Raw genomic sequence first — 12,196 nt, forward strand, 5'->3', positions numbered from 1 at the left:
ACCCCCTGACTTATGTCAGGGGGCCCTGTGGCGTGGCTGGGATGGTGAGGTGCCACCAAAGTTGTAACTCAAAGGGACATGCTTAGCTCACCTGCCCAAAGATTCCTCCGTGGCCTTCTGCGAGGGGAGGGTACATCCCATAATTTGCAAACCACTAGAAGCCATTGCTAAATGGAAGACAAATCTGGGAGGGCGCATGTGGGGTTCGTGCCCCCTTGCCCCCCCACGACACCTCTGGTAGAATCAGAGTTGACATGGCCAGACTAAGAGAAGAGAGGGACCTGTGATCCAACAGCCCTGGCAGCCTCACGGAAACCTTTCACCAAGAGTTTTCCTCCCGCCTGGCTCAAAGCATGAGAGTTACAGGCATAAAGAAGGGAGCAAAGAGTCGCTTCTGTTACGCCTCAGTGGTTGTACGCTTGATATCTGCTTTCCTAGCTCTGCAGCCGGCCAGGGCGTCTGCCGGGAACCAGAGCCAGCAAGGAAGGGAATTTCTGCAAGCAGGAGAGAAACTGAATTAAATCCAGGCCTCCTTGCTGAGGCAAGATGAAGACAGGGTTGGGGGACATGGGGGGAAGGAGACCCGATTCAGCAGCGTCAGGTAGTCACTGTATTTTATTGGAAAACATTGATATAGTTTTATTTTCACAGCTTGAACTGAACACAACATCGCCCGCTTTCAGACAGCCTCGCTCCCATCAGCCCCACGCCCCAGCTCTCAAAACAGGCTTTCCCCTCCCCCCGGTTCTGCTCACAGCCCAGGGGCATTGCCGGTCCCGCCACGGGGCACGCTAAAGCACCCGCTTCCCGGGGGGGCTGGGGGGGAATTTTCAGAGCGCCTTCCCCCCTCCCCAAACTTTTACAAAATTAAAAATAAAGAGAAGCAAGTTGACGGCTCATGCTCTTCGCGGCGGGTTGGCCAGGCAAGGGGGGGACTTAGCAACAAGAGCACAGACATCAAGAAAGCAAAGGCAGGTCACTAGATAGAACAGGGGGCCGCACCGGTGACGCCCACCCAGCCGATAGCAGCTGTCGCTCGCCTCGGGTCTTCAACAATCCCCTCCCGCCCGCCAGCTCTTGCCAGTCAGAAAGCAGCCATGCCTCACGCAGGGCGTGGACTGGATGGGTTAGCACCAGTATTTACACAGCAGCTGAGAGATGGACAGTGCTTAGGAATCATCGCATGGACATTTACAGTTTGTACAGGGCTACGAGCAAGGAGAAATGAGTCCTGGTTTTAGGATCACGTGTCAAGAGCCAATTGCTTTAAGCTTTTTTTTTTGGGGGCAGTTAAAACCCTCCCCCCCTCTTTTTCCCCGGATGGCATGACAAGGTCTCTGGAACCCACACTCCAGTCTCTGGGATCGTTCGCCGTCCCCTTTCTTTAAAAAGAAAAAAAAAAGACGAGACAAGAGGCTTCCCTTCCTGCCGACCCCCTGTCGTTTCCAGGGGCGAGACGCTCTGAGGCCGCGGGGTGAATGCACAGACCCACAGTGCCAGACGCATGCAACACGGTTAAAGTTTGCTCTCTCCGCGGCGTGCTGGGACACCGGCCAGCTCCGTCCGCAGAACAAAGAACCCCCCAAAGGAACTAAAGACATCTGCAAGGCTGAGATTTCCGGGGGGTGGGGAGGGGAGGTTGGGTTAGGGCCAGACGGATGGGCTGGGGGAGGAGAGAAAGGGAGGAAGGGGAAAAGGGCAGGAGGGACAGGGGACAATCATGCAGTTTGGGGAAAGTAAATTTTTTGTTGCTTAGTCAGTTTTCTTCCACAGCCGACTGGAGTTTGCTGAAAGAACCAGATTACTTAAGTAGAGAGAGAGTGTTGGAGAAAAGTAGTGAAGGAGAATGGGCATCGCCAGCCGCCCGTCCCGGAGCCTTCACTTTGCGGTCATCATCTGCACAAACTCTGAGAGAGAGAGAGAGAGGGGCGAAGGTACAGGATCAGCGAGCCAGGATCGCATCCCCACTCCGCCCTTCTACAGGACTCAGCTACAAAAACAGCCCATTAGCCTTGTTTCCCCAAAGGGCTCAGGATCAGCGAGACCCCGTGCACAGAGAGCTAAGCACCCCCTGGGTATAAGGGGGATGGGTACCCCTCTCAGCCAGATCTCATAGCTTTTACACAGAACGCAAAGCACTTCAAAAAGATCAACCTTGCCCCCATCATGGGGGGGCGGGGGGGGGATGGAGAGAGAGGAGAACATACATAAGAAGCGACATGCCCCAAGGTCACCCAGCAGGCCAGTGGCTGAGCCAGCGCTCTCAAAGTCCAGTTCAGCACTCAGGTTCTGACACCTTCACCCAATGCAGAAATGCAGCCACTTCTGGGGTGGAACTCAGCAGCTGGAACGGTTGTACAGAAGTGCCAGCAGCTGAAAGCTACAAGCATCCTCCCATTCTGGACATGCATTTGCACGATAAGTTTGGGATTGCAGACCTCTTGGGGCATTTTTCAAGCAGCAGGACCTGGGCCTGATCAGGTCAATGGTGCTCAGCTGCAGGGGACCGTTGGGTTGCCGAACCCTTGAGGACAATAGCCTGGTCGCTGGTGAGGCATCTCAGCATCCCTCTCCGACTCACCTTCATAATTGACCTGCCCGTCTCCATCGATGTCAGCCTCTCGGATCATCTCGTCTACCTCCTCATCGGTCAGCTTCTCTCCCAGGTTCGTCATCACGTGGCGCAGCTCCGCCGCGCTAATGTAGCCGTTCCCGTCCTGTAAGGCAGGGGGCGACAGAGCAAGGATTTAGCTCAGTACAGCCACTCCCCTTCCACACACCCTGCCCCTGCACACCAGACGTGGCAGCTCAGTGACCTCGGCACCCACAACACCTTGCCCCCCACCTCCCAGATGGGTGCTCACCTTATCAAAGACCCGGAATGCCTCCCTGATCTCTTCCTCGCTGTCCGTATCCTTCATCTTCCTCGCCATCATGGTCAGGAATTCTGGGAAGTCGATGGTGCCGTTCCCTGGAAAGGAAGTGCTGCCTTTGAGTGAAGGGGACTAGCAGGGTGCCGGGGCGGGGAAAAGCACCAGGGGATAAGGGAGAGGCAAGGAAGGGAATCAGCTGGCTGTGCCAGGCCCGGCTTGGAGCCTGAAGGCCTGTTTGTCTGCAGAGCGGGCAGTATAGCCACATGCTCTGGTGGGACCCACCTGTAAGGCAGGACAGGAGTTCGGAGCCCATGGGCTCTTCAATCCAGGGCCCCTCATCTGAGGCGACCAGTGTGGTGGCATCACTCTCTGTGGAACCGGACTGAGGTCCCAAGGAACAGCTGTGGGCAGCCGGCAGCAGCCTCAGCTGGCTTTGAACCACCGGCCTCAGGACAAGCTGCCTCTGGAAGCCTGCCAGACCAGGGCAACGGGCACCCGAGAACAGCTGCCCACGGAGCCCCACTGGGATAAGCCAGGATGCACGAGCCAGGTAGAGTGCCCAAGACGCCTCCTCCAGCATCTTACGTGTGGGGGGGAATGGGTTTGCTGCTGAACACCGTCCCCTCCCATTCTGCTCCCTGCCAGGCAGGCCGCCCTCGGCCACTCAACGCCCTTCCAGCTCACCATCCGCATCCACCTCGTTGATCATGTCCTGCAGCTCTGCTTCGGTGGGGTTCTGGCCCAGGGACCTCATCACCGTCCCCAGCTCCTTGGTGGTGATGGTGCCGTCCCCATCCTTGTCGAACAGGGAGAAGGCCTCCTTGAACTCTGAGGGAGGGAGAGACCCGCCGCCCGTCAGTGCTTCGGTTAATGAGGCTCCTCTACTGCAGAGCTGCTGAGCACGCTTCGGTGGCTAGCAAGGAGCAGCCGAGCGGCTCATGAGACAGGCCGCTCAGAGGCAAAATACCCAGGGCACCTTAATCCTGAATTCCCCACCCCCACCCTCTCACCACTGCTTCCAATGTCAAGTCTGACCCTAGGGTGAGTCTGCGTCGTCCCGCTGACCGAATGGTCGTAAGGGGCCTAGCTTGAGCACTGGCCACTGCCAGAGACGGGATGAGAGATCCCCATGGCTGGCGATTCCTATGCTGGTCAAATTAGGCCATTTGAAGGGAGGTCAGCAGTATCCACTTAAACAGCACCCCTCAGCCTAGGGATGTTTATAGAGCCTAATGCTAAAGAGCTGTCAAGAAGCTAAAATACAGCTATCAGCAGGGGCACAGGGCACCAGCCAGTGGGGTAACCCGCTCTCGAAGGTGCCACACTGGTGTTCCTGTGTCCATTCCCCAGTCGTCTCCTGCAGACAGACCCTTTGCTCGGTCCCATCCTGGGGCCCACCCCTGGGGCCAGGTTTCTATTTTCCAACAAAGTTAGCCGGGGACTTCGACAGCACTAATCAGGCTGCTGCTAAATCCCAATGGCCGGAGGCTGCGGTGGGCGAGTCCGGATGCCCCGGTCATAGGACAGCCAATCAGAAACATGGCCCATTGCAAGAGCTGAGCGGTCTCCGATCCCAATCTGCAGGCTGACAAAAACCTTAAGACGTGCTTCTCTCCACGACCGCTACAAAGAAGGGGAACCGCAAAGCCGGCTAAGCACCAAGCCCAGGGAAACAGACTGTCATTAATGAAAGAGTAGAACCAACCTTCCGTGATAGCCATAGCAGGGACAGCATTTGAATCAGATTTTTAAGCTGATTGTCTTTAAGCATTTAAAGAGCTTCCAGCTAGCTGGGGGCATAGTCCTCTAGGTAGCACTTGGTGGAGAATCTCATCTACTGTCTGCCTATTTGTGCCCCGGCCCCAGCAGCAGACCCCCTATATGCCTACCATCAATTACTCCTTAGCTCCATGTCACGAGGTGAGCTCCAGGAGCGGGACTCTAAATGCTGCAGCCATGAGCATGAAGACTTGGCAGAGTCTCAGAGCATCGCTACGCCTGAAAGTCCTACACAGCAGAGAACCTAGCCCCTTCCCTGGAGCATGCTCGGTCCTGCATTGTGGGGGGCATGGCCAGTAATGGGGCCCACCCCACTCCCCAGAAAGTCATCTTCATGCCCCACTGGGCAGCAAGACCAGAGACTCCTCCCTTTCCCCTGCTCACTGGGGGCACGGTGGAGGGGGAGGGGAAAAGGGGTCGCTACAGATGCACTGAAGCGGTGTGTTGGGAGACGCTCACCCCCCCTTCAGTCTAAATACGGGGGAGCCCATGTAGAGTGAACAGCTAAACACCCTGGATCAGTTCTTCTGGCCCGTACACGCCCATGTCCCGGTGGGGATGACAGACAAGAGCTGCACCTGGGGATGCTGTGGATACTGGGTTCCCTCCCCATTCTTCTGAGCCCTGGGCTTGGGGGGTGATCACTACAACACAGAGCCTTTGCGAGCGCCACGGTTACAACAAACACTCAGCTAGGTGGAAGGCGGGTTTAGGACTCACCTGCTATCTGCTCTTCAGTCAGCTGGTCGGCCTAGAAGGAGCAGAGAGAAGTTAGTCACCAGGGCATGGAAACCGTGGGTTGTTACAACACCTAGAAGGCAGCTCGTAGCAAAGGATGCTGGGTTGACCTGATCGGTGCCTGCCTCTCTGATTCAGGCGGTGGCAGCATAATCGTCCTGTTTTGAGAGCACCACCTCCCCACAGCCCAGCCACGCCTCGATCTCCGTACCGGAAACGGTGATCATCAGGGCCGTTCCTGACAGGCTGCTGCCTCGACCCATCATCGTAAAGACAAGGGGGCAGGTGCCACCCTAGGGCAGCAGCTGAACCCCCAGCCACGGTCACGGCCAATACCGCCAGCGCTCCAGCTCCAGGACGCTGTGGCTCTATTTCCAGTTCCACTACAGAGCACGCCTCTTGCCCCATGTGTGCGACGGAGTCAAGATCTGCCTCACCAGGGCCTTAGTTCAGTAGGGTTTATACCGAGCACTGAGTCACGGCACCAGGGAAGGGCAGCGTATTAACAGACAGCCTAGCCAAGATTCCTGAGGTTGCAAGGATGCCACCAGTCCCAAGCTCTCCGCTGGAGACATAATGCCGGCGGTGCAGCCCTTTGCTGATCCTCATGTGCCCGCAAGGGGATTAAGGGGAACTCCGAAGCTGCCGGAGCCCCAAAATGCAGGGTTTGTAAAAAAGCTCCTGACCCAAGTCTGGGGGAAATATGATTTCAGCACACGGGCCTGTTTGGACCTCAGGCTTTGCCTGCAGTTTTGGAAACTGCAGCACCCAGAGGCAACCATATGAAAACGACGAGAAATGGTGAACTTCACGAGGCTCCACTGTGAAATGCGATCGAATTCCTGGCACCAAGGAAGGAAGAATGGTGCCGTGCCTGAGGGCTGTCAGCACCGAGGCTGGAGCAGAGCAGCGATTAAGGTTTCATACTGCAGCCTAACACCCTAGTATCTGGGTGCCTTCCGTGACAAACTAATAGCCAGAGCGAGGTCCCCAGTAGCCTCGCTCCCTTTGGGACAGCGATGCCCTGCTCCAGATAACATCTCACTGGAGAAAGCCTCATGGTAGCGTTTGGGCAGCAACACCCACTACAAATGCAGCAGCTTCGCAGCCACCCAGGGCGGGAATCAAGACAACCGAGCAATTCTAAAATTGAGTGAAGGGAGGGTGCGAACCAGTAATTTTCCCAGCCATAGGGGGTGACGGGGGTGGGGTCAGCTCCCCACAGTGGGTCAAATGAGGGCATTCATGCCTGAGGCAGAGACAATAAACTACAGGACCAAGCTGCTCCAATCTCTATCCAGCTACATCTGCTTCCGCCGCTGGCATGAGCACACGCTAGGGGGCTGGCAAGGGGCATTGGACAATTTTCATCTTTGCTCGTTAGCTTGGGGTCAGTCGCTCCCCAAAGCGAGACCGAATTCTGCAGCCACCCAAGCTGGGATTGAGCTGCTGTCAGATCTTGAGACAAAAGCAGGGTCAGGCCGTGGGAACCCTTCAGGGAACACACAGAGCAGTGACAGAGATTTCCGACATCAGGCATGCACTGAGGTGGCAAAGGTATCTTCAGTGGAGGTGTGAAACCAACGTCCATACAGTCACTAAAAATCTCAAAGCACTTTCCCCAAGAGACTGCACCTTAGCCCCAACATCCTGGCCTGATTCCAATCGGGCAGATCCATTCAGCCTCCCTAAACTCCCCTGCAGTTTCAGTAGGATAGAGTTCTCATCTTTCTAGCCTGACCTACCGCGTAAGCACTGCTGAGCCATTCCAGTGACGAGACAGGCACATCTTGTAAGACATAGCTCAGATGAAAGGTGCTCCAGAAACACAGGTTGGTAAGGAGAGAGCAGCGAGCAAAGATTAATTCGTTAGGCAGGAATATCTACCAGTCAACTGAGAAAGGGAACGGCAGTCACAGCTGATGGCAGTTTGTGGGGGAGAAAACTCCCTCCCCATGGCTTGGTGTGAATGAGGCGACTCCATCCATGGAGGTGGAAGGTCATGACACAGCTCCCCAGTACCTGAAGCAGCACGTTGTCCTGCTGCAGTCGGGAGAGGTTGGAGAATTTGGAGGGGAAAGGAAGAGATCCTGCATCGCCCTATCAGAGATAAAGAGCTGATCAGTCAACACTACTTCTGTAAAGGGAAATCAGGCCTCCCCAATCTATTAGAATTCTTTGAGGGGGTCAACAAACACATAGACAAGAGTGATCCGGTAGACAGAGTGCACATGGATTTTCAGAAAGTCTTTGACATGGTCCCTCACCAAAGACTCTTAAGCAAAGTAAGCCGTCATGGGATAAGAGGGAAGGACCTCTCATGGATCAGTAACTTGTTCACAGACATGGAACGAAGGGTAAGAAGAAACAGTTTGTTTTCACAGTGGAGAGGGGGAATTAGTGGCATCCTCCAAACGGGTCTGTACTAGGACCTGTGCTGTTCAACATATTCATGAATGATCTGGAAAAAGCGATGAACAGTGAGGTGGCAAAGTTTGCAGATGATACAAAATTACTCAAGACAGTTAAGTCCAAAGCATACTGCAACGAGACAAAGGGATCTCACCAAACTGGGCGACAAAATGGCAGATAAATGCAATGCTGATTAATGCAAAGTAATGCATATAAATGCACATAATTCCAACATTACATACAAAATGATGGGTTCTAAATTAGCTATCATCACTCAAGAAAGATCTTGGAGTTATCGTGGATAGTTCTCTGAAAACATCCACTCAGTGTACAGCAGCAGTCAAAAAAGCGAACAGAATGTTAGGAACCATTAGGAACGGACAGAAGACAGTAAACATCACAATATAAAGCCATGGTACGTCCACACCTTGAACACTATGTGCAGTTCTGGTTGCCCCATCTCAAAAAAGAGATAATTGGAAAAGGTACAGAGATGGGCAACAAAAATGATTAAGTGTATGGAACAGCTTCCATATGAGGAGAGATTAATAAGACTAGGACTCTTCAGCTTGGAAAAGACGACCAAGGCGGGATATGACACAGATATATAAAACAACTGGCATGGAGAAAGTGACAAAGGAAGTGTTATTTACCCCTTCACATAACAAGAACTAGAGGTCACCCAATGAAATCAATAGGCAGCAGGTTTAAAACAAACAAAAGGAAGTGCGTCACACAACGCACAGTCACCTGTGGAACTTCTTGTCTTGGGATGTTGTGAAGGCCAAAAGTATAACCGAGTTCAAAAAAGAATTAGATGAGTTAATGGAAGACAGGTCCATTAATGGCTGTTAGGATGCTCAGGGACACAACCACATGCTCCGGGTGTCCCTAAGCCTCTGACTGCCAGAAGCTGGGACTAGATGACAGGGGATGGATCACTCCATAATTGCTGTGTTCTGTTCATTCCCTCTGAAGCACCTGGCACTGGCCACTGTCCGACAGGATACTGGGCTAGATGGACTATTCCTCTGAGCCAGCATGGCCATTCTTTTCACTGGTCTGATCCTGGCAAGGCCTGTAACCTCACATGGCAAAAGACCAAAGCTCAATGTGGCACCACTGCACCAGGAACTGCTGCCCAGCAGGAGCTCAAAATCCTAACCATCCTTCTCCCCAAAGAGGAGCCTTCATCCCCAGGACGAGAAGTTTATCCTCCTCCTGGCATGCCCATCTGGGTGCTTGCTCAGTGGGTTTCCCTTCCAAGACCCTGTTCAGGTAGGAATCTCTCCCCTCTGCAGCCTAGCTCCACTCCTTACTCATGCTGAATCACCCACTGCAGCTTCTTATTCTCCACTTAGCACTCCCACAACCAACAAGACTCCCCTCTCCTAGGGACTGCCCACTTCGTTTCTTGTACCCTGCTCTGGCCGTCCTCTGAGCCAGGATACTGGAGCCCCTGGTCTGATCCAGCCTGGCGAGCCCTAGGTTACCAAGTTCCTAAGAGCACTTTCCAGCACACAGCAAGGTCACATTCCCTCAGGATGCACTTCAACCAAAACCCTGATCCACTGCTCGCTGTAGCTGACACACCAGCTCCCAACCTCAGTGATTCTCGCCCCCCCCCCGCTTCACAAGGCACCCTCCCCCAACCTTGAAAACCCCAGCAAGGTCCCCCTGCACCCTCATACCAGCCATCCTCAAGGCCATCTCCATCCATACCAGCCACACCCCCCCACCCCTCGGCATCACAGAACTCCCCAAACCCCACTCAGACTTCATTGCCTCTTCCCTTCACGATCCTCCTCCCATCAACTCTGGGATTCCTCCACCAACCCCCTAGCGCATCTAACCCACACCAAGATGGTCCCAATCCACACACCCCGAAGTCCCGTATCCCCGGTAAACGCCCACAATCTCTAGTTCCTATATCCCTAACCCTATTTCCTCTGAGCTCCTTCCCAACCCTCACTCACCTCCAAATCCTCAGATCTCCAATTACTCCAGGCCTTTCACATCCCCCTCGCCTTCCATAACCTCAAACCTTCCTAGCCTCACAGTGTCCAGCTAATCCCCCCCCAAACCTCCACACCCTTCCCCCTCGAGCCAGAGAGCTTCTACCAAGTCACTGTACCCCCACTATATCCCCAAGCTGCACAGAGCCAGACCCCTAAGCTTGTCACCCACACCTGCCTATCAGCACCCCAGCCACCAACCTACCCGGTTCAAACCCTGCTAACCCCCACATCTTCCCCCGCCACACCACAACCCTTCAGTCTCCTTGCGACATCCCTCCTTAAGTGCTGCCCGCCCACCAACCCTCCCACGCCCCCAACTCACCTGCCAGCCTCTCCACACGCCCTACCTAACATACCCAATCTCTCTCCAGGCACCCAGCTTTCACAACACCCCTAACACACAGCCCAGCCCGCCCACCCTCTTCCCATCCCGCTCTCCAACACCTAACCCACCCCAGCACCTCCTCCTGACAACCCCCCCCCCCGTGCCTTCCAATCCCAGCTCAAATGGCACCCCCCAAGACACCCTCCCCCGCACCGGCCTCCAGCCCCCCCCCCCGGCACCTTCCAGACACAGCCTGAAACTGCCACTGTACCCTGACACCCCCAGGCCCCCCCACAAGCCATACACAGACCATAGAGCCCCACCTGTAACCCCCACGAGACACCCCCCTCACTCCCTCCACCTCCCCAGTGCCCCCCAACACCCCCAGCCCCCTTCCCTCCAACCCCCACGCTTCCTAACACCCCCCCAGCCCCCTTCCCAACACACTCCACTCAACCCAGCTCCCAAACCCCTCCCAACCCCCGCACCCTGCCCGACACCTCCAGCCCCAGGACCCCCCCCCCGCACCCTGCCCGACACCTCCAGCCCCAGGACCCCCCCCCCGCCCGCCCAGCCCGACACCTCCAGCCCCAGGACCCCCCCCCCCCGCCCGCCCAGCCAGACACCTCCAGCCCCAGGACCCCCCCCCCCGCCCGCCCAGCCAGACACCTCCAGCCCCAGGACCCCCCCCCGCCCGCCCAGCCAGACACCTCCAGCCCCAGGACCCCCCCCCCCGCCCGCCCAGCCAGACACCTCCAGCCCCAGGACCCCCCCCCCCCCCGCCCGCCCAGCCAGACACCTCCAGCCCCAGGACCCCCCCCCCCCCGCCCGCCCAGCCAGACACCTCCAGCCCCAGGACCCCCCCCCCCCCGCCCGCCCAGCCAGACACCTCCAGCCCCAGGACCCCCCCCCCCCCGCCCGCCCAGCCAGACACCTCCAGCCCCAGGACCCCCCCCCCCGCCCGCCCAGCCAGACACCTCCAGCCCCAGGACCCCCCCCCCCGCCCGCCCAGCCAGACACCTCCAGCCCCAGGACCCCCCCCCCCGCCCGCCCAGCCAGACACCTCCAGCCCCAGGACCCCCCCCCCGCCCGCCCAGCCAGACACCTCCAGCCCCAGGACCCCCCCCCCGCCCGCCCAGCCAGACACCTCCAGCCCCAGGACCCCCCCCCCGCCCGCCCAGCCAGACACCTCCAGCCCCAGGACCCCCCCCCCGCCCGCCCAGCCAGACACCTCCAGCCCCAGGACCACCCCCCCCGCCCGCCCAGCCAGACATCTCCAGCCCCAGGACCCCCCCCCGCCCGCCCAGCCAGACACCTCCAGCCCCAGGACCCCCCCCCGCCCGCCCAGCCAGACACCTCCAGCCCCAGGACCCCCTCCCCGCCCAGCCCGACACCTCCAGCCCCAGGACCCCCCCCCGCACCCTGCCCGACACCTCCAGCCCCAGGACCCCCCCCCCCGCCCCAGGACCCCCCCCCCCGCCCCGCCCCGCCCGACACCTCCAGCCCCAGGACCCCCCCCCCCGCACCCTGCCCGACACCTCCAGCCCCAGGACCCCCCCCCCGCCCCAGGACCCCCCCCCCGCCCCGCCCCGCCCGACACCTCCAGCCCCAGGACCCCCCCCCCGCACCCTGCCCGACACCTCCAGCCCCAGGACCCCCCCCCCCGCCCAGCCAGACACCTCCAGCCCCAGGACCCCCCCCAGCAGACAGCCCCCCACTCAACCCAGCTCCCAAACCCCTCCCACCCCCAGGGCCCCCCCCTTCCTGGAGCCCCCCCCGGGCCCCTCCCCTCACCATGGCGGGGTCCGGCTCGCGGCGGCAGAAGGCTCCAGGCGGCGGCAGCGGCAGGGGGAGGGAGGTACCACCAGCACCAGCCGGGACTCGCTAACCGCTTCACAGTCACACCCCCCACCCTGAGACCCCTCCGCCAGCCATTCGCTGCTCCGGCCCCGCCCCCGGGGCCGCCGCAGCAGAACGAGGAGCGGGAGGCGCCCGCCGTCACGCCCCGTCCCGGGGACTATTTTCTCTCTCCGCGCACGAACACACGGCAT

The 12,196-nt window shown here is 58.1% G+C and overlaps 1 protein-coding gene across 1 annotated transcript; it reads right to left on the bottom strand.

Annotated features, from left to right (window-relative positions):
* Window positions 1-597: 597 nt before the first annotated feature.
* CALM3 (calmodulin 3) lies at window positions 598-12,080 on the bottom strand. Its single transcript, XM_084612409.1, has 6 exons — window positions 11,940-12,080; window positions 5,373-5,403; window positions 3,558-3,701; window positions 2,865-2,971; window positions 2,582-2,717; window positions 598-1,907 (listed from the first exon to the last, which is right to left on the bottom strand). The coding sequence occupies exons 1-6, from the start codon at window positions 11,940-11,942 to the stop codon at window positions 1,879-1,881; spliced, it is 450 nt and encodes a 149-aa protein (XP_084468535.1). The 5' UTR covers window positions 11,943-12,080; the 3' UTR covers window positions 598-1,878.
* Between the last annotated feature and the right edge of the window lie 116 nt (window positions 12,081-12,196).

This window comes from Lepidochelys olivacea (genome assembly GCF_965140295.1).
Source record: "Lepidochelys olivacea isolate rLepOli2 genome assembly, chromosome: 23".
NCBI classification, from domain to species: domain Eukaryota; kingdom Metazoa; phylum Chordata; order Testudines; family Cheloniidae; genus Lepidochelys; species Lepidochelys olivacea.

Bases quoted from the DNA above. Each gene is read 5' to 3' on its own strand.
- CALM3 (XM_084612409.1), bottom strand. The intron at 2,972-3,557 runs GTGAGCTGGAAG...CTTCCTTTCCAG, and splicing joins CAACGAGGTGGATGCGGATG to GGAACGGCACCATCGACTTC. The intron at 2,718-2,864 runs GTGAGCACCCAT...CCTGCCTTACAG, and splicing joins CATTCCGGGTCTTTGATAAG to GACGGGAACGGCTACATTAG.